Genomic DNA, 23,289 nt, shown 5'->3' on the forward strand with positions numbered 1-23,289 from the left:
TTTTTGAATCAATGCAAAGTAAAGTGAGAAGAATCAGGGCAACAATTATTACTCTATTAACAGTGAAAATAAACAATTCTGAAGACTTGGGAACTGTGATCAGGGCAGAGAACAACCAAAAACGCCAGGGAATGATGTTAAACACCCGCAAGGAAGGACTCAATATGCAGAATAAAATATACAGTCTTGGACATGGGTAATGCAGGATTCTGTTTTGCTTGCCTATGCCAATTTGTTAACTTGGGGTTGGGTTTATTTGTTTGTTTATTTATTTACAATAGGAGTGAGATGGAAGGCAGAGAAAATATCTGTTAATTGAAAAAATAAACATAATTTTAATTATAAAAGTAAAAAAAATGTAAAGAATAAAATCAATACTTGGAAAATCCTTTAAAAACAGAAATGCTGTGAAGTACTATTTGTCTAATTTTGTCTAAACAACCAAGAATTTCTCTTAATAATTTCTCTTTATTTTAATTCATCTTTTCATAAAATTATTTTTTTTCAACTTACCATTTTCCCCTCATCGAAAAAAAGTGGCTGTAGTCAATTTCATTTAATTAATTTCTGTGTACAGAATATCATACTGGGTGCTATTGGAGGACAATGAGACCTAACTCTCAAGAAGTAGAGGTGTCAGCAAAAAAACTCTGGGAGATGACTATGAACGGCTACATAGAATTCCCAATCCCCCTATTTTTGTCCGTCTGTATTTTGGATTTCCTTCACAGGCTAATTGTACACTGTTTCAAAGTCCGATTCTTTTTGTACAGCAAAACAACTGTTTGGTCATGTACACATATATTGTATTTAATTTATACTTTAACACATTTAACATGTATTGGTCAACCTGCCACCTGTAGGGAGGGGAAGGAGGGGGAGGGGAAAAATTAGAACAAAAGGTTTGGCAGTTGTCAATGTTGTAAAATTACCCGTGCATATATCTGGTAAATAAAAACTATTTTTAAAAAATAAATAAATAAGTAGAGGGGTGTGTGTGTGTGTGTAATGAATATCATCACATTCTGGTACTTTTACCAAACAATTTATAGACAAGGGTAAAGTCATTTTAAACAGCAAAGTCAACAACAACAACAAAATTCGGTTCTGCACATATATATATTGTACCTAGGATATACTATAAGATATTTAACATGTATGGGAATGCCTGCCATCTAGGGGAGGGGGTGGAGGGAAAGAGGAGAAAAACTCGGAACAGAAGAGAGTACAAGGGATAATGTAAAAAAACAAACAAACAAACAAAAAAAACCTATGCATATGTACTGTCAAAAAAAATGTTAAATTATAAAATTAATAAAAAATAAAAATAAACAGCAAAGTCCATCTGTGCTTAAGAGCATATGAAGGTCCCTTGGCAAGGGCCGATGGCTTTCATGAAACCTTCCGCAGCTCCAGATCCCTCTCTGGACTCTGAAGTGCTGCGACCACACCTTTTGCACTGTACTGTACCTATCTCCTTTCTCCCTCTGTACACCCGCATGGGAGCCGAGCCCCTGGTCTGTAAAGGGAGTTTACGAGGGTTCCGAGGCCCTGTAATCCAGACACTGGAGTGCAATTAATTCGTATCCCAAACCTGATTCACAAAATATCTCGCTACGTCCTGTGGATTCAAATAAACTATAAATTAATAGACTTACAGCTTGCAAGAAGCCTCGGGATAAGCTAGTCCACCCTCTCACCTGATGAGGGAGGAAAACTAAGGTTCCGAACGAAAGCGACATTCTCAAGACTTAGGCTCACAGGCTCCAGTGTCTCTGACGTCAAGTCTAGGGTCTCAATTTAGGTTTTGAAGTAGAACACACATTTAAGAGAGCCACCGCTAAGATTTAAGGGAACTCCTTCCACCGATTCTGTAACTAGAATCAAATTATCTCTGGCTGGAAAAATATCGGAGCTTCCTCGTCCTACTCCTTCCTTACTGTAACTTCCCTATTCAGCATCGCCCCCAAAGAGATCCTACAGTCTTTCCTTTAGCCTACAGAGAAACAGAACCCATCAAGTCAAAGGGCAGCTTCTTAAACTCTTTCCACGCTCAACCCCTTTTTGCCTGAGAAGTTTCTGAGGGACCCCAGGGGCACCCAGTGCCCAAATCAAACATTACTGATAATAAATCGCCATTCTGCCACACCTACAGTCAGCTACGAGCCCCCCAGGAGGGCTGTGACCACAGTTTAAGAAGCTGTGATCTCCTGTTCTATTTTTACAGATGAGGAAACAAGACCCCGGGAGTCTGGGTTAGACTAGAAGGACGCACCACACTTCCAATCCTTGTGATCAAACTCTATTCAGTTAACAAGCATTTATTCAACAAGTGGACACGCTGGAACGTACAGGCAAAAAGCTGTTCTCAAGGAGCTCATAGTCAGAAGGAAGGGGGGGCGGTGCTGGGGGCAGAGGGCTCCCTCACCAACAGGGGGAGACACACCATCTAGGTGACTAGATCCATAGGGGCCTCTCAGAAGGAAAGGGTGAAGGTAGAGGGACACTCACTCTATGGGGAAGGGGGGCAACTAAATGACCACCAGGTCCATTGGGACCTCTCAGCGGGAAGGGGGAGGGGAGCCGCAGCTAAGTGACCAGGTTCATGGGAGCCTCTCAGAAGGACGGGGGAGGGGGCAGAGCTAAGTGCCCAGATCCATTGGGGGCCACTCAAGGAGAAGGGCAGAGGCAAACACCCTCGAGAGCGGGGGGGGGTGGGGGGGGCGCCGTCTAAGTGACCACGTCCGCCAGGGCCCTCCGGAGCGGGCGCAGGATGGCAGGGGAGGGGGCTCTCGCGTAGCGGGAATGGGCCGGGGGGCCGCCCAGCGCCGGACTCAGCTGACAGGCAGCCTCGCAGCTCTCCCGGGGGCCCAGGCCCGGCCCGGGGCCTGCCCCCGCCCCTCTAACGGACCGGGCTGGACGCGAGCCCGCCCAGGGCGGCCTTCTGCGCCCCGCTAGCCGCTGCCCTCCTCGGGACACTCCCCTCCTCATCGGGTCCAGCAGAACGGAGCGCCGAGCCGGCTCCAGATGTGCGGGGTCCGGCCCGACGGTCGGCGCAGCCTAGCGCGCCCCCCCCCCCCCGGAGGACAGCCCCGCGGCCGGAGGGGCGGGGAGCGCACCAGCGGCTCGGCAGGGGGTCCCGGCTCCCTCTACCCCTTCCCCGAGCGCTCCTCCCCTTCCTTCTCCCCTCCCCTCCCCCCAGCCCCGGCGGCGCCGGGCCCTCCCCAGACGGACCCCCGCCCGCTCACCGCTGTCAGGTCCGGCAGCCGGTCCCTCATCCCGCCCCGGCCGGCTCCGCGCCCCCCGACGCCCCGGGCCGCAGTCCCGGGGCCGCCTAGCTCAGTTCAGCTCCTCGGCTCCCTCCCCGCCGCCCGCAGCCCGCAGCCCCCGCCCCGGCCCGATGCCACGGCAACCACCGCCAGCCCCAGCGGTCTGCGCATGCCCGGCCGCCCCGCCGGCAGTCCCCACCCCAAACAAACCGCGGCCGAGCCTGCCTGAGGGCTGCAAGCCCGGAGCGGGGGCGGGGCCTTCCCCGGGCAGATGTGCCCCCGCGGGTCTCCAGCGCGGGGGGGAGGGGGGGAAGGGAGGAAAAGGGGGAAACGAGGTCCGGGCCCCTCGGGGAAAAGGCAGCGCCTTTGTTGTCTCTGCAAAAAACGTGCCCGTGTGGAGCGTGGACCGGACGCTGGAAAATTAAGGGTACAGCTGTCCGGACTGGCCCCGCGGTGCTCCGAAGGTGGGGGCTCCCGGAGGGATCCGCTCCCGTCACCTTCCCCGGACCTTAGACTCTCACTGGAAAAGGGGAAAGGAAGAAAGCACGAGCCCGAAACGCCTACTACGAGTCAGGCACGGAGCTGAGGGCTTTCCGGCCGCTCCTCAATCCCAGAGGGAGATGCTCTTGTGATCCCCCTTTTATAGCCCGGGGAAACTGACGCAGGCAACGTCAAGGGGCTTGCCCAGGGTCACAGGGCTAGTAAATGTCGGAGGTCAAGTTAATTCCCAGGCCTTCCAGACTGCAGCCACTGCCTACGGGAGGGGGAGAGGGACATGGGGGGGGGGGCAGAGGGGGGGCACCCTAGACAGGTTAGCTCCGTAGTGCTGGGTCACCCGGCCAGTGCCCGGCAGGGACCCAGATCCCCCCGATGCAAGTGGTTCCCTGTGGGCCTCTCTGTGCCGCGCACGCATACTGTATGTCAGTGTGTGTGTATGTGTGTCTGTGATGTGTGAGTGTATATATGTGTGATGTGTGTGTGATGTGAGTGTGATGTGTGTGTGTCATGTGTGAGTGTATATGTGTGTGATGTGTGTGTGATGTGAGTGTGATGTGTGTGTGTGTGATGGGTGATGGGTGTGTACATGAGTGTGATGTATGTGTGATGTGTGTGTACATGAGTGTGTGTGGTGTGTGTGTGATGGGAGTGTGATGTGTGTGCATGAGTGTGTGTGATGTGAGTGTATATGTGTGTGATGTGTGTGTGCATGAGTGTGTGTGATGTGTGTATGTGTGTGTACATGAGTGTGATGTATGTGTGATGTGTGTGTACATGAGTGTGTGATGTGTGTGCACATGAGTGTGTGTGATGTGAGTGTATATGTGTGTGATGTGTGTGTGCGTGTGTGCATGAGTGTGTGTATGTGTGTGTACATGAGTGTGTGATGTGTGTATGTGTGTGTACATGAGTGTGATGTATGTGTGATGTGTGTGTACATGAGTGTGTGTGATGTGTGTGTGTGTGATGGGAGTGTGATGTGTGTGCATGTGTGCATGAGTGTGTGTGTAAATCCCAGCGTCTGTATGAATACAGACAGATGCCTGCACAGACAATTCCAAAAGGGAGGGAAATTTGTCATTTTCACCGGAAGGACTGTCGCCTGCGCTTGGCCCTATTCCGCACGTGGTGCTCAGCCAATCAGAGGCTCTCAGTTTCTTCATCTTTAAAATCGGAGCTTGAGATGACAGGATCGCTGATGTTCCCGGCTCTGAATCCCATAAAAGTCCTTCGTAAACTTTGAAAGGACCAGGAGAAGGGGAGGAGAGGGCAGAATCATTCATCCTTCCGGGTACAAATTTCACGAGAACACACCGTACATTTCACTCAGTGTAAATATCTCCCAGATGCAGCTCGGTGTAGAAAGCTGGGATGGAGGTTCCGCATTCAGCACATACTGAGTCACTTAACCATTCAGGGCCAGAAAAAGCCAATTCACTCAGCACGGACTGAGCACTAAGTGCCAGGTGCAGTTACCGAAAAGATGCTGACCTTCCTTGCTAGTTTTCTCACCCTTAAGGTTCCTTACGTCAATGAAATCACCGATCCTCTCCCTAAGAAAAATCCATCTCTACAAGGAAAATAACTTAGGGATGTCGGAGGTGCATTTTCTCCCACAAGCTTCAACTCAATTAAATATTATGTGTAATACAGATATATACCTATCACATGCAAGAAATAAGCAATCTACGTGGCCAGAAACCCAAGGGGAAAGGTTCATGCTGGAACTCTATCTTTCCAGAAATCAGCAAGAGTCAGGATCACTAAACGTCTTTATTCTAGATCTTTACCGTCGCCTCCAACGCCAGGTCACGAGTGCAAGTGAGCTTGAGTTCCACCACCCAAGTTTCTCTTGCTCCTCCCACACACGTCACTTCCCCCTCTTTGTCCCACCAATCAAGTCAGCACAGAACAGCTGGGGAGGGTCAACCTTAAACAAGTTAATAGGGAACCGTCCAATTGGCAATTAGTCTCACGTGCTTCACCATCCAAGTGCATTGCTCAGTTCTAGCCCTTTACATCTCCCGCTTTCTTTTGTTTTAGACCACAGGAGGTCGTGCCATCCCTGACCTTTCAGGGAGATGAGAACCCCAAAAAGGACGTGATCACGCCCCCCCTGACTTCTCAGGAGGGGAGATGAAAGCACTAAAAAGGAGATAATCACGCCCTCCCTGACATCTCAGGAAGGGAGATGAGAAGCACCAAAGAGAAGTGGGGATTTGCTAGCGGGTTTCTGGATTGAAGGGCCTTATTAGAGACAAGTATGCACAAACCCATCAGCATGGGAGTTATTACACAAGCACATAGCAATAACGCAGAGGCTATTAGTGGTGACTCTCCCCACAATCAGTGCAGACTCGATGTGGTGTAACAAACAGGAATTGTACATGCAAATAGTGACATAACAAACAATATAAATCAACATGGTATTGTAAGAGATTTCCAGAAGTCCTAGAAGGAGGGTATGTAGACACCAGACACACATACCCCTTCTTCAGCAACCAAGAAATAGTCCAAAACCAATCTATTGTCCATTGCTTCACTGTTAGGGAATCCAATGATCCCCACAAGTTTTTGAAATCCCACATCAGTCTTTTTATATGTTAGGGAATCCAATGATCCCCACAAGTTTTTGAAGTCCAGCAACAGTCTTATGATGCCTCAGAGAATCCAATGATTCCTGAGGACTTTTCAGTCCTACAATAGTCTTATGATGCCTCAGAGAATCCAATGATTCCTGAGGACTTTCAGTCCTACAATAGTCTTATGATGTCTCAGAGAATCCAATGATTTCTGAGGATTTTCAAGTCCAACAGTTTTTGATGTCCATGGGTCAAACGCCATAACTGCCAGGTTCTTTCAGTGGTGGGCACAGTCAGCAACGGAACCACCCGATGTTTCTTGGGCCTTCTCCTTCGTTTCAAGGGTCTGCTCTGTCTCTCTCCGATGGACAAGGCGAATACGGCTCGTTGGCACCCATCTGATTCCTTCTCCATCTGTAGAGATACAAGCAAACCCTCTCCCCCAAGCAGTTAACCTATCTGGTCCCTTCCATTCACCACTTTCTGGGTCTCTCCACATCACTTGGCGATTATCTAAAGACAGTGGAGCTGCTCGCACTGGACACTGCCCTTCCGGTGAGTTATAAAACCTGTCTGCTGGAGCCAGTGCATCTTTGTCAAAAATTAAAAAATTAATGGTATAGAGAACTAAATTTAGAAGTTCTCTAGGGTTACCCGTGGCTCCCCCTTTCTTTTGTTTTTGGAGGAGTGTCTTAATATCTCTGTTTCTTCTCTCTACTATTGCCTGCCCTTGAGGATTAAAGGGTATGCCCGTGGTGTGTAAAATCTTATACTGTGCACAAAAGTGTGTAAAATGTTTAGATGTATATGCAGGTCCATTGTCTGTTTTTATTGCTTGTGGCACGCCCATAATTGCAAATGCTTGTATAAGGAATTCAGTGACCACTCGGGCTGTCTCTTTTGCTGCTGGTATTGCAAATGTGAATCCTGAAAAGGTGTCTACCACGACATGGATAAAAGATAGACGACCAAAAGATTTATAATGGGTCACATCCATTTGCCAAATTTCATTAGGTCTCAAACCACGAGGGTTCTTCCCTGGAGGGAGTGTAGGAGCATGGAAAGGAAGGCAAGCTGTACAGGCTTTTACTATGCTCCTAGCTTCTTCTCTTGTTATTCCAAACTGCAAACGTAAAGCTCGGGCAGCCTGATGATATTTAGAATGAGACTCTTGTGCTTCTTGAAATAAAGGAGTACTGGCCAGCATGGTTAGAAGGCTATCTGCCTTTGAATTACCATCAAAAATAGGACCTGGAAGTCCACTATGGGAATGGACATGCAAAATATAAATCTTACCTGGATGCTTTCTCACTTGCTCTTGAAGCTCTTTAAAGAGCTGATATATATTGGAGGCTACAAATTTTATTTGGGCTGTGGCAATTCTTTGAACCACACCTACTGAATAGGCTGAATCAGATATTATATTTATGTCTCCCGGATAATAAGCAAGAGCTAGAATGATTGCATACAATTCATTCTGCTGAGTGGACTGAAAAGGAGTTCTGATTACTCTCTTTATAGTTAAGTCACGAGAATACACAGCGCAAATATTATGTTTGGATGCATCTGTAAAGATAGTTGGTCCTTTAAGAGGAACTTTAGAAACCTTTTCTTCAAGAATCCATTGCCAATTATGCAGCAGTCTGGTTATCTTTAATGGAGACCCGTGTGCAAAATTTGGAGCCATGGCTAATAAAATTTGCCACTCTGGGATGGTTTCGCAGCACACATTAACTTGTGCATTAGTATAAAAGGTATATATCTTATCAGGTCTTGTCCCAGATAATTGTACTGCTCGTTTAATGGCCTTTAATAAAATTCTAGCCACAAGCACTGGGTAAGGAATAAGGCTTTGTTCTGGTTGTGCTGGGAGGTTCACCCACTCTATCACACTGTCTCCTTGATGAAGGACTGCTGTGGGGGCCTCTTGTGTAGCAAAAACTGATATTTCCAAGGGTTTTTGAGTGACTCTTTCAACCACATTGGATAAAGCCAGTTCAACTTGTCTCAAAGCCTCTTGAGCTTCTTTTGTAAGCTGGCGTGGTGAATTTAAAGCACTGTCTCCCCTTAAAATGTCATATAATGGTTGCAATTGACAGGTAGTCAAGCCTAGCACGGGACGCATCCATTGGATATCTCCTATCAATTTCTGGAAGTCATTTAAGGTGTTTAGCTTCTCTGTTCTTAAGGAGAGTTTTTGTACTGTAAGCACCTTAGGATATACTTCATATCCTAAATATTGAAAAGGAGCATGTCTTTGAATCTTTTCTGGAGCTATGTGCAATTTATAATTCCTTAGTGTTTCTATGGTTTTTTGTAGACATGCTTCTAACATTTGTTCCTCAGGTGCACATCCCAATATATCATCCATGTAATGTAATAACATTACTTTTGGAAATGCTTTTCTTACTGGAGTAAGAGCAGCAGCAACATACATTTGACACATAGTAGGGCTGTTTTTCATTCCCTGTGGCAAAACTGTCCATTCATATCTTTTATAAGGCTCAGCTAAGTTAACGCTGGGCACTGAAAAGGCAAATCTTTTCATATCCTCCTTATCTAGAGGGATAGAATAGAAACAATCCTTAATGTCTATAACCCACAGAGGCCATTCTCTAGGCAACTGAGTAGGAGATGGAAGTCCAGGTTGAAGAGTTCCCATAGTTTCCATCTGTTCATTTACCTTTCTTAAATCAGTCAACATCCTCCATTTTCCAGATTTCTTTTTTACAACAAATACTGGGGAATTCCAAGGACTTAGAGAAGGTTGTAAGTGTCCTTGATCAAGTTGTTCCTGTACTATATCTAGTAAGGCCTGAATTTTATTGTTATCTAAGGGCCACTGTTCTATCCACACTGGTGTATCAGTTTTCCATTGGATAGGAACAGGTGAAAGTGTTGGCAGGCCTTCAACAGCAGCCCTGCCTAAAAAACCGAAGTACTCATTTTTAACCCTAATTGTTGTAAAATGTCTCTTCCCCACAGATTGATGGGGATTTTTTCAACTATAAAAGGAGTAAAAATTCCTGTTTCACCTTCAAATACCCATCTTAAAGGGGTAGCACTAACTTCAGCTGCTATTGATCCTCCTACCCCAGACATGTAGGTGTCTGCCTTAGTCTTTGGCCAGTGACTGGGCCAGTTGGCACCTCTAATGACTGTGCGATCTGCACCTGTGTCCACCAGTCCTTCTAATGCTATGCCATTTATATAGATGGTGAGCATAGGTCGGTCAGCTGTCACAGCTGCTGTCCAGTATATTCCTGGGTTTTTCTGCTTGGAGTCCGAACATGGGTGACTGTCACCAGGTTGCTTATTAGGAGTCTGTATCAATAAACCCGATGCTACTACTTCCCCTGGTTGATAAGTCACACATTGTCTCCCTGTGTTAGTGACTGGGATATTATCTACACATTCCCCAGTTTCCCACATCAGTGTATGAATGAACACTGTCTTGTAAGTACTCTCAGGAGGTGAAATGGTCAAGCCTACTGTGCCTGGAGGCAAGGGATCCATAGGTTGGAGAGGAACAGATTTCACCTCTCCAGGGGGTATCTCAATTGTCCCAGCTGCATACAACTCTATCCTCCCTAATTGTAGTCCCTTTCTCCCATCATGTTGCTTCCTGGCTGACTGATTGTGTAATCCCTTTCTCCCCTCAGATGGCTTCCTGGCTGATTGATCATGTCTGGGTATTGGACTTGGAGGCACTCTCTGGGTGTGGCATCGGCTGCCATCATGCCCCAAGTGTTTTTTGCTTGGGGCCCTGGAGCTGGGCCCCTCATCCCGTTTCCCTGAATCAGTCTACACTCTGAGGCCCAATGGAGTCCTCTGTTGCATTTTGGACATGGGGTTTTGGGTCTTGTTCTCCCAGCCTGTCTTCTCACTCTGTCTCTGTGCCAACATTGAGCTTTCAAATGGCCTACTTTACCGCATTGAAAGCATTGACGAGTCTCTCGGGAAACCCCTTGCCAAAAGGGATCCTGTCTCCCCATGTTGGGATCTTGGGAAGTCTGCACCATAGCCTGGCTATAAAAGGTATTTGTGCCCATTGCGGCACAGCGTCTTATGATCTCCTCTAAAGGAGCATCCTTACGTAGTCCTAGTATAATCCTTCTACAAACCTCATTGGCATTGTCTCTAGCAAGTTGCCTCACCAAAGTGTCTGTTACTTCATTTTCACCATTTGCCTGTATGACAGCTGTCTGCAAACGTGCCACAAAATCAGCAAAAGGTTCATTTGGTCCCTGTACAATTTTTGTGTAGGTCTCACCCTTGTAGTTTTTACTGGGGAGAGAAGCCCATGCTTTGATAGCAGCAGCAGAAATTTGCTCAAATGCTGTTATGGAGTAATTAATCTGTACCAAAGCGTCTGCATAAGAACCTATACCCATTAGTAGGTCATAGGTGATGGAAGTATTAGCTGCATTTTGACTATTTTGTTGGGCTTGAATTCTACAGAGCTCAGTAAATTCAGAAAGCCACAACAAACTTTGTCCAGGTTCTAAGCACACTTTTGCAATGACTTTCCAGTCACTAGGGGTTAAGGTTTCATAAGCCAAATTGTGTATTAACATTTTAACATAATCTGATGTAGCCCCAAAGACAGTGCAAGATTTTTTCAGGTTTTTAAGGACATCCATATTAAAAGGAGCATATCTTCTACTCTCTTGACCTGCAGAATTACGCTGTTGAATCACGGGAAAAATTTGAAGTTTGAAATCATTATCTACTTCTTTTCCATTTTCAATTGCTTCAATAAGCCCTCTTTCTAATCTAGTTACAGGAGTGGGCAGTTGTTGGGAGGGGGGGCTCTGTGTGGGAGGAGGGGGGGGCGCTGATGAGGTCACCGCCCCTCCTACTACTCCTCCTCCCTCCGTCCCGGAAGGTGGAGTGGATGTGGGTTGATCAATAATCTGCTCTCTAGGTGGGGTTGAAATTTCTTCAGGACAATCAGAGTCTACACCCTCAGATTCCTCATTCAAATCCCCTTGCCCTCTGGCAATGTCCTGAGTTTGCCTATCTTCTATCTTTTGTTCCTCACGCTTCCTTCTCTGAGCCTTTTTAGAACTCTTCCTTCTTCTAAACTCTTCTTGATAGCTTAAGTCTAATAGAATCAAGTTGTATAGGTAAAATACCTCTGGGAAAATTTGACAATTCCCATTTTTTGAGTAAAATTCTTTCATTTCAAGTCCCACTAGCTTCCATTTATCTATACGTAGTTTTTCTTCATTTAAGAACCAAGGGGACGTGCGAATCAATGAGTGTATGAGATTATTCATTTGTGGGATGGGAACAAGTAAACTTTTCTCATCAATTATCTTAATTATATCCTCTATAGCATTGCTAGATGAGGCAGGGGCTGGGGTTGGAGCAGGGTCAGCTGAGGCCCAGGATTTACCTAACATCTGCCCCATCTCAGTTACTAGAGATTGCTGATTTAGTCCTTAACAAGGTAAGTTCCTTATTTCTATTAGAATACTCACCTAATCTCCTGGTCACAGGAGGACTTCGGTGGAAGTAGGGTGCCAGCCACACGTTGGACGCCAAATGCTGGAACTCTATCTTTCCAGAAATCAGCAAGAGTCAGGATCACTAAACGTCTTTATTCTAGATCTTTACCGTCGCCTCCAACGCCAGGTCACGAGTGCAAGTGAGCTTGAGTTCCACCACCCAAGTTTCTCTTGCTCCTCCCACACACGTCACTTCCCCCTCTTTGTCCCACCAATCAAGTCAGCACAGAACAGCTGGGGAGGGTCAACCTTAAACAAGTTAATAGGGAACCGTCCAATTGGCAATTAGTCTCACGTGCTTCACCATCCAAGTGCATTGCTCAGTTCTAGCCCTTTACAGGTTCACATATAGAAAGTTCCATATGGCTAAGGCAATTTATATCTGGGATGCTGCCGGGCAACTGACATCTTCTGGTCACATCTTATAGGTGTGTTCTGTCCACGAGGGGTCAAACAGCCACCATGTCCTGTACTTCAGTGCTTTAGATACATCCGCCAGATTCTCCGCTGCCATTGGTTATCATACAATAACTAGAAAGTCTCCCCATGCTATGAATAGATAACAGGTATTTATTTCTGAAATTTTTTGACTGTTGGGAGAAACAGAGGCCCAGAGAAATGAAGATAGTCAATGGTAGAACTAGTATTCCAACCCAGGACCTCCAAATCCAAACCCATTGTTCTTTTTGTTGCACCACACATTCGTACAACACAATACTACAAGCGTTTATCAAAATCTTTGTATTCTACTATATGATGTAATTTTTTTTTTTGGCTGAAGCAATTGGGGTTAAATGACTTGCCCAGGGTCACACAGCTAGGAAGTGTTAAGTATCTGAGGCCAGATTTGAACTCAGGTCCTCCTGACTGCAGGACTGATGCTCTACCCACTGCACCACCTAGCTGCCCCCCATGATGTAGTAATTGATAGGCAAGGGAATTCACGGAAGATTTTAGAGGAGTGGTGGAGCATCTTATTAGAAAAATTATACTTGCAGTTCTAGGTTATTATTGTTATTGTTGTTTGTCCTCAGTTCTTGAAGAGGCCTATGACATCAGGATAGGGATGCTTCAACATGCAAATAAAGTGGATTTCATTAAGGGAGGGCTCTGCAAAATCATTGCCTCACTTTCCCCTCCAGTGGCAAGATATAGATCAGGATGACTGGAGATGGCCCCTGATACAATGGAAGACCTTGTCCTTTATAAGCTAAGATCTTTAATAGGTCTCAGTCTGACAGTGGCTGAACACATTCAGTGATTAAGGCTAGATAAGAAATGAGGCGGAGAATGGTCTCTTTTTCCTAGTCCAAAACAAACAAAAAAACATTTTAGGAAGGAAAGACCTTCAGGGCAACTCTAGGAAGAAAGAAATGAAGGAAAGAAGAATTTTGCTGTAACCTTCGTAGTTCTTTATGTCTCTTTTGATGCACTTCTCACATCCTACCTTATGCTCTTCCTTTTTGTGTACTTGTCTTATCCCTCTACTGGGAGATTCTTTAGGAACCACAATTTTCTTATCTATATATTTCCCATACTTGCCAAGCTGGAGGCAATATAGCAGTGGACAGAGACCGGGTTTTGGAGTTGGATTCAAGTTTCTTTTCTGACATATATTGAATTGATCCTAGGCAAGTTACTTAATTTCTCAATGCACTGGTCAACTCTATATATGACTCTAACTTGCAGAGATTGTGCTGCTTGATGTTTCTCATCAGTACTTCCTCCATCAATATAATCATAAATCTGCTTTTTAAAAAGAGCATAATTTTTGCAAAGTATTTTCCTTACACTAATGCCACTTTAAGTATTGCAGTCTTGAAGAAGGTATTGCAAAGGCTCCTGAGGTGAGTCTACTTGTTCATATGTAGCAGTCCAGGGCTCCCGTCTTTAAGGCAAGCATGCTATCCATACATCCAATACTGCTCAGCTTTTCACTTACTGAACCACTGTTTTCTATATAGGAATTTGAATTCGGAAGTTATTCATTCACAAATATCATGGATATTTAATCACAAGCAGGTAAGTGGCACAGTGAACAGATAGGCCTAGAATCAGGAAGATCTGAGTTCAAATGTGGCCCCAAACACTAGCCGTGTGTCCTGGGCAAGTCACTTAACCCTCTTTGCCTTGGTTTTCTCATCTGTAAAACAAGCTGGCAGATCACTCCTCATCTTTGCCAAGAAAAACCCCAAATGGAGTCACAAAGAATGAGACTGAACAATAACAACAATGTCAAAGGCAGCATGTGACTGGTGTCCAATTAGCTCTTTTATCCTGCATTTTCTAATAATATTGAATAATTTCAACAATTATTAAATATTTACAACCCATAAAACTCAAAAGTTAGCTTTACAAATGGAGCATAATTTTTAAACTTTTTATTATAAATCTAACAACAAAAAAGAAGCTTGATATAAACCCATCAAATTTTGATATAATATACAGTTCAGGTGTTTAGGTATATATAAATTTAATTGGATTTTAACAGTGTTCACTTTTTTTGTTGTTTTATTTTGTATTTTTTTAATGTTTTATTAATATTCTCATAAAGAGAGTGGGCTACATAGAGCATACACAGAATTGATTCTGTGATATTTATCCCGTGAAAAATGCTCTGAGTTGCCTTGGACACTCCTAGGAAAATATATGTTCATTTATTAAGGACTTATTTTCATATATTGCAGCAAACATTGGGTGTTACCTTAGTTCCTCATTCCATGAGGGCAGAAGACAAGACAAGAGCAGGAAAGAGCTATGTGTAAACTGTGTGAGATTGGCTACTAAGCCAGGACAAATGGCCCATTCAATGTACCTCTGGACTACCCTCTGCTACTTTCTTCTTGGTCCATACAGTAGAAATTTATATTGTCATACTCTCTTCTTTTCATTTTAAAAAACTATTCACTAACTCTCCTTCTCTTTAATAGAATCTTTCCCACCATAATTAATATAGTCAAAAAAATGTAAATCGACATATTGGCCATGTCTGAAAATGTATATTTCACTTTATAACTCTAGATCTTTACCTCTCTGCCAAGAGGCAGGATGCACAGTTCATCTTCTAAAGCTTCTAAAGTTATCATCAATCATTGTGCTGATGTGATGAAGACTTTTTAAATTGTTTTCCTATATTTTATTGTGATCTTCTCATAAATTACTTCCCTGTTTCTACTTGTTTCCCTCTGGATCAGTTCATAAAAGTTTCTCTAAACTTTGTTTCCTATAGAAAATTATATTCTATCACATTCATCTACCTCAATTTGTCCAGCCATTCCCCAACTAATAAGTATTTTATTACTAGTCCTTTTGACAACAAAAAGTGTCGCTGTCAATATTTTTGTATATATAGATCCTTTTCCTCTGTCTTTGCCCCTTTGGGCTATGTATCTGCAATTGTTGATTATTTTCCTATATATTAGTATGGTCTCATAAGTTATTTCCTGGCTCTACTAGTTCGCACACAAGTCTTACCAAATCTCTGAATCTTTCATATTCTTTGTTTCCCATAGCAAATTATATTCTATCACATTCATATACGTCAATTTGTCTGATTAATATCTATTTTATTTCTGACACAAAAAATGCCACTATCAATATTTTTGTACATGTGGGTCCTTTTCCTCTTTGAGGAACTTTACCTTTTAAGACTATGCATTTACAGTGACCAAAGAACATAGTTCAAAATTGCTTTGCGTAATAGTTGAATTAATCCATATCCCCACTATCATAATATTTGTATCTCTCTCCTTATACTATCTCTTCAGCAACTGCCATTTTTATCTTTGTCAAATATGATAGGTATGAGGTTGAACCTCAGAATTACTTTAATTTGCATTCTTATTATTAATGTAGGTCAGATATGCATTGCTTATGTAGGTTATATCTACATATATATATAGATATATATATATATATATCTATATATATATATATATGCAACTTATGAGAGATGTGAATAGATAAATATATAGAGAATCTTTCTCATCAAAGGACCCTTTGATTCTCTCTGGAAAAGTACAGAGAAGCAACAAAACTAGCCATGCTATTCTCTGAGCTAGAGGAGAATAAGAAAATAATTCTTTCTACTTATCTGTCTTCCCAAATATCTAAGGAAATTTTTTTTTTTTTTTTTTTTTTTTTTTGGTTTGAGTCATTTTCCTGATCATTCCCCTGGTCATTCCCCCTTAGAAGGTACTTAAAGCTTAAATCCACAGGCTCCTTAGATCCTTCCCAAATATAAAAGATCATCACATATAACATAGACCAAATAACTCCATTTATTCCAGCAGATAGCAAAAGAAATCAGAAATTATAGAGATTAAAATATACTAGAAAATAACACAGAAGGAATGAACTCTGCTGTTGGAATCATAGAGATACCTCACCTCAACCAAAAGAGAAAGGCTCTGATCTCACTCAAAAGGAAATTTCCCAAGTCCTTTGGGAGGCAAGCTGCAAATCAGGGACATTTTCCAAGAGCCAGCTTTCCTCTTTGTGACTGCCTTCCAAAGTTTGTTCTCTCCATTTCACAAGTGGGGAAACAGGAGCTGTTATACTGCAGAATCTCAGAGTTGTAAGTGACTTCAGAGGCAATTTTTTTCACCCGGCAATTGAACAATAATCCCCTCTACAAGTCACCTAAGGGGCATCTAAAACCACTTTTGGGTAGCTCTGATTGTTAAAGAAAATTTTGTTACATCACTCTTTTATATAGGTTTGCAACTTCTCTGCATTGTTCATAGTTCATAATCAGAAAAACAGTACTCCAAAGAACAATATAAACAAAATTATAGTCAAACCTTTTTCTTTTTTTTTATTATTTCATTATTTTCATTCCAATATACTTTTTATTTGTTAAACTTAACTGAATTCAATAAACATGAGAATAGAGAGACTAAAGGGAAAGCATCCTTGCTCTAAATTAGGATATATTCTACTGGGAGAATACAAGATATACATAAGAATGAATCAAGAAAAAGTACTAACAACTTAGCACTAGGAATCCAAAGAAGTTTTACAGAGAAATTGGTACTGAAATTGAATTTGAAGGAAGAAAAGTATTCTAAGAGGTGGAAATGAAAAGGAAATAAATGCCAGGAATAAAGAACAATATGTGTGAAAGAACAGAACTGTATCAATAATTTTTAGTCATTTTTTTCAGTCAGGTTCAGCCTTTTGGGGTTTTCTTGGAAAAATAATAGAGTAGTTTGCCACCATTATTGATGGCAGTAATTTGGTAGTATTTAGAGTTGATGAGGAGAGAGTATGAAATAAGGCTGGAAAAGTGGATGGGAAGTAGATTGTGGAGTATCCTAAAAGCCAATTTAAGGAGCTTTTATTTTATCCTCTTGGCTTAAGGAATCACTGAAATCAAGTTAATATTTATTAAGTGCTCACTCTGTTAGGCATTGTGCTAAGTACTGAGGGAGGATATAAAGAAAGGCAAAAATAGTACCTGCCCTCAAGTATTTTACATTCTAAGGCTGGGAGTGGGGCAGTGGGGAGGACAGCATGCAAATAACTCTGCACAAATCAAGATAATTACAGAGTACACTGGAAGTAATCTCAGAGGGAAGGACCTAGCATAGGAGGAGATTGGGAAAGAGTTCTGGCAGAAGGTAAGATTTGGTCCAAATTCATCAGAAAAACCAGGAAATGGAGACAAAAAAGAATAATTTAGATGTGGGGACAGCCAGTAAAAGGCACAACATTAATAGATAGTAATAAGATTATATATAGGACGTGGCTCTCTTCAACAATGAGATGATTCAGACCAGTTCCAATGGTCTTGTGACGAAGAGAGCCATCTACATCCAGAGAGAACTGCGGGAACTGAGGGTGGATTACAACATAGAATTTTCATTCTTTTTGTTGTTTGCTTGAAATTTATTTTCTTTCTTGTTTTTTTCCTATTTGATTTGATTTTTCTTGTGTAATAAAATAATTGTATAAATATGTATGTGTATATTGCATTTAACATAGTTTTACCATATTTAACATATACTGGACTACTTGTCACCTAGGGGAGGGTGTAAAGAAAGGGGGGAAGTGGAACACAAGGTTTTGCAAGGGCTAATGTTGAAAAATTATCCATGAATATATTTTGAAAATAAGATTTAATTAAAAAATAAAAAAGACAGTGATACTGGATTGTAGCATAAATAAGGGAAGCTAAGTAGTGTAGTAGGTAGAGTATTAGACCTGGAGTCAGGAAGATTTTGTGCATTTAATTCTGGCCTCAGATACTTCTTAACTGGGCAGGTCACTTAACTGCTTGCCTCAGTTTCCTCATCTGTACAATAAACTGGAGAAGGAAATGATAAAACACTCTAGTATCTTTGCCAAGAAAACCCCAAATAGGATCATGAAGGATCAGACATAACTAGATCATCTAAACAACAAAGCATAAAAAGTCAGGAAATAGAGGAAGGATTTAGGTTATAAATGCTTTAAAAGCCAAAAAGATTTTATATTTGATCTTGGAGATAATAGGGAGAAATAAGAATTTATGGAGTAGGAGGGTAAGCCTGTCAGACTTACCTTTAGGAAAACCACTTTAACAGAGGGAAGCAATAAATTGGAGTGGGGATAGCCCCCTGTCAAGGAGACCAACCAACAGTCCAAATGGCAGTATTCCAGGCCAGGCCTGTACCAGTGTGGTAGTAGTGCAAAGGAGAGAAGAAGGAATATATAAAGGATGTTGCTAAAGTAGAATTTCTAAGACATGGCAACAGATTGGATATGGAGCATGTGACAGAGAATGAAGAGTCAAAAATGACTTTTGAGCCTCCATGAGTGGGAAAAATGGTGGGTGATAGCCTTAATAATAAAAAAGAAGTTTGGAAGAAGGGAGGATATGGGAGAAAGGAGAATCCATTCTGGTTTGGATATGGAATTTAAGACATCTTGTAATGCCAGAGAAACTGAGGCAAAATAGAGATTAGAGAGTATTTAATAATTTATTTTAAATGGAGAGATTTACTTGGACCAAATGGATCCATGGTTTGGTCCCAGGGCTAACTGAGACTATCCTCTCCAAGAATCCAGCAAATAATGTGAGTTCTCAATGACATATGCATGTGGCTCAGACTCAGGAGGTAGACTGAGGCAGGGGTGGAGTCAGGATGCTGAGAGTGAAATGGGAATCTTACTGGGTGAGGTGAACCACCCAAGAGGGGGGCGAAATAATAGGGGGAGGCACCCCAGACATAGGGAGTGGCATCTTGTATCTGATATTCTGATAGCTTGGGATGGGGAAAGGCATTCTGATATTTTAAAATAGAAAATCTTTTATCTTTATCAAATATTCTGATTAAGAGGGAAGGGTGATTTTGCAGGATTGAGCAGAATAATTATAAACTGAGGCAGAACAATTAGGGAAACTGAGTCAGAATAAAAGAATTGTGGCATAACATTCTAAAGGAAGTACAGTTCAAGATGGCTAAAAAGCAGTTTGTAGCTGTGAAACTGCTCGTCAGGAGAGAAGATAAAGCTAGATATAGATATGATGGAGTATATATTACATTTTCTGAAACAACATCAATGGTCAGTATAGTGCTATTTCCATATAAAATCATTAATAACTATTTGTCCAATGGGTATGGAATGGCTGAAGAACAAATTCTGAGAATTCAAAGGGCAAAGCTGCATAGAACTAAGATTAAATTTCTACCATGATTTCTGAAATTTGCTAATATATTGCTTTGTATTGTTCTTCTGCTGTCTTCTATGTATCCTGTCTCCACACTATATTATTAACAATCTGAGGAGAGAGATAATGTAGAATGAAAGAGGTTTATAAAGCATCAAGTCCTATACTAATGTATGATGTGTTATTTCATTGTATCCTTTTGTACTCTTCGTAATGTGTGCCTACTGCAGTATTGACTTTTAATTGCTTGTTGAATGAATGGATGAATGAACAGTTTGTGTTTCTGAATAATGGTTCATAGGAACTAGGATAGATTCCCTCTCTCCTTTAAAATATTTAAATCCTTGTTATAAAGAATGAGATTGTCTTTTAAAGATTCTTTTAAGAACCAAAAGAGTAATGAACAATTTTCATGTCGTACTAAATAAAATACTAATAAACTCTCTACTGCTCCCTAGAGGAAATCTGAAAAAAAGTTGGAAAAAAACTAAAGTATCTTTTCTGTTTTTGTTCGTTTTAAAAATTAGTCAATTAAACTCAAGTGAACACACTTTATTGGATATTTATTATATGTAAAACACTTGGATAGGTGATAAGGAAAGACAAAAATCAAATGGTCCCTACTACCAAGCCGCTTACATTTTATTGATCTTAAAGTTAATTCACAAAATACATACTAAAAGTTTAATGGTGAGATCCTGCAGATGTTGCTGTTATAGTATGACATTATGCTAACTGACTCAAATTTAAGACTATCATAGGGCTTCCTCACTGAGATTCACAGCCACTTTAAAAGGGACTGACATAAATGATTCCAGGGGGAACCAAATGAATGAAAAATGAATAATTCTCTTTATTTCTCATCTAGATGAAGTCATGATCAGGAATCTTTTTTTAATCTGGAAGATCACTTCAGCCTTGGAACTCACATTTTATCAGTCCTTTCTGTCCCTGTGTCTTCTCCTTCCCTTATCTCAGAACCTCCGTTTAAAGGGATGAGACCTAGGTCAACCATCTCTTCATTTTCTCTTCATTTCCTACTAGGTCATAGCTGTAATTCTCTGGATTTCTCTATCGTGTCTTTCTCTTCTCCCACTGAGTACCATCTTTCCCTTCACCACTTTAAAACTTCTTTTTGTACATTGTTTTCCTGTTAGGATTTAAGCTCCCTGAGAGCAGGGATTGTCCTCTTCTGTATTTTCTTACTTACTGCTTAAGCATAACCACACAAATAGTAAATGCTTAATAAATGTTTATGGCCAAAAAATTACTCATACATATATACTGTCAAAAAAATTTATAAATAAAATAAAATAAATATTTATGGCCTTTATTGCTGACTCAAAAGAGTTTAATTTAACAACCATTTAGCAATTACTTTGCCAAGGAACTACATGGATGAAAAAATTGACCAAATTACCCAGTTGGATATTGTGTTGGTACATTATGTCTGTCTTGATGAGTTAGAGCAGATGGATGGTTGTAAAGGGCTGAGACTCTTAAAAGATGTGATTGAATCAGACAACTGAGCACTTAAGGCTAATTACCTATTGGACAATGATTCTATTAGCATATGTTTGGAAAAATGGCCCTTTCCACTGTTCTATTTGGGCTCCATGTTTGGTGTATACAGATAATTGTAGGTAAGGATGAAGGGGTGGGGTAAGAGAGCAAGAGAACTTCACTTGGCAGCAGGACCAAGAGAAGGTGCAGAGCTTGTGGCAATAAGCAGTTTGTCACTTCTCAGAACCCTGAGCCCAAGGACTTTTGCTTATCCAGACTCAGGCTGTTCCTGAGGCCTCCAGGGAGCTAGCCTGAATTTTACAGATGCTAAGTTAGGCAGATAATAAAATAAGAGTTGAGAAGTTTGGGTTTCATTAGGAAAATTGTATAGTACAAATCATATGTTGCTTGCAGATCCCAAAACTCATTTTTTTTTCCAAAAATATGTATTCCAAAATTCCAATGACTCTGAACTACCCACTGGTGTGGGTATTCCCTCCAATGATATAGATCACTATTAATCCAAGTTTGCTCATTCTTTGTGATTTTTACCTTTGTCTTCCTAAAAGTTTGCCAAAGCAGTTCATCCAATATGCTGAGGGCTTTCCTTGTATCTCTTCATGTCTAATGTATACCAGTGGAGCACTCACACTATTTTTCAGTTAGTTTTTGTTTTTGACCCATGGCTGACCCATCTTTTTTGATTTTACATTTGATTATACATTATGACATTCTTTTCAATCAATTAACAGATTTTGTTACTTCTACCTCCACACTAATTTTTGCATCTGTATCCTATTCTTCACTCAGAGCTACCATACTACTTCATGTCTTCATCATCTCTTGTCTATACTATTCTAATAGCTTGTTAATTTAATTTTCTTGTCTTGAGGCTCTTCTCTCTCTTTTTGTTTTTTTCCCCTGAGGCTGGGGTTAAGTGACTTGCCCAGGGTCACACAGCTAGGAAATGTTAAGTGTCTGAGACCACATTTGAACTCCGGTCCGCCTCAATTCAGGGCTGATGCTCTATCACTGCACCACCTAGCTGCCCCCCCTCTTGAGGCTCTTCTATATTCAAAACATTTCAACAAAGAAGCCAAAGTGATTTTTCTATAGTACATGTCTCATCATATCACCACCCTACTCATTGACTCCCAATTTCCTCTAGAATCAAGTACCAACACTTCTCTTTAGCATTTAAAACTCCTTTACAATCTGACTTCTATCTACCTATTCCTGGATACAATGATCTAACCAAACTGAACTTTTTACTGTTTCTTATTGACTTACTGTCTCTTACATTTTGTATGTTCTCTATATTTCAATCAATTGTAAAACTGTGAAAATATCTGCCATATTATATTGAACCAATTTTTTTAGGCAGAAACCTTCTTTTCTTTTACATTCATTGATACCTTTATTACATGTGCAGATGACATTCTTTCTCAATTAGGAATCTGTTGCTCCAGCCCTCTACAATATCTTGGATCTTCTTCCTTCTCACTTTTGTTTCTTAAATTCTCTGACTTCCAATAAGATAGCTCAAATACCATTTTCACCATAAAGCCTTTGTTGATCCCCTTACCTGCTGATGCCCCATGAAATCACATTGCACCTTTTTTGTATGTATCTATATATGTACATATTGTTTCTTATGACTAAGTGTGTGCTCTTCTAGGGCAGGAATTGTTTCAATTTCGTCTTTATATGCCCTCCACCTAGCAAAGAACTTGACACCTGGGAGATTTTAATAAATAGTTATTGATTGGTTGATTGTCCTATAATTTCTTTTATAATGTATTTCAGCTTGCTCATACGTACTGTGCACTTCTTCATTGACCTTTGGGTGAATTGAAACTTCAGTTCTTCAGAGACTATAGTGTTCCATAATTTGGGTCCATGTAATATCACTATATACACACATACACACGTGTGTGTGTGTGTGTATGTATAAATATACATATATATATATATATATATATATATATATATATATATATATATATATATATATATATATATACTCACTATATATCATGCTCACAATAAGGGGCATTAAAATGATGGGCATCTGTTTCAAGACTTTGGGGGCAGAAGTGGAAACTGGGATATTAAAAGACCTCAAATTTCTCAAAGTCAATCTGTGGTATCTATAAGACAGAAAAATCAACAAAAAGAGATAAACAAATAGATAATCTCTATAGATTGTCCCTTCAATTGTATATTATGATCTGGATAATAGATATTCTTTATAAATTTCACTTTTCCTT

The 23,289-nt window shown here is 41.3% G+C and overlaps 1 protein-coding gene across 3 annotated transcripts in view; it reads right to left on the reverse strand.

Moving 5' to 3' along the window:
* Nucleotides 1-3,386, reverse strand: part of STX2 (syntaxin 2) — a 51,030-nt gene extending 47,644 nt beyond the window's left edge. For all 3 annotated transcript variants that reach the window (XM_074299675.1, XM_074299674.1, XM_074299676.1), the window contains exon 1: nt 3,249-3,386. In XM_074299675.1, the coding sequence (XP_074155776.1) occupies nt 3,249-3,278 (30 nt within the window). In that variant the 5' untranslated portion in view covers nt 3,279-3,386. The remainder of the gene's footprint in view (nt 1-3,248) is intronic.
* Nucleotides 3,387-23,289: the final 19,903 nt, after the last annotated feature.

The sequence above is a fragment of the Sminthopsis crassicaudata genome, chromosome 1 (genome assembly GCF_048593235.1).
Source record: "Sminthopsis crassicaudata isolate SCR6 chromosome 1, ASM4859323v1, whole genome shotgun sequence".
NCBI classification, from domain to species: Eukaryota; Metazoa; Chordata; class Mammalia; order Dasyuromorphia; family Dasyuridae; genus Sminthopsis; species Sminthopsis crassicaudata.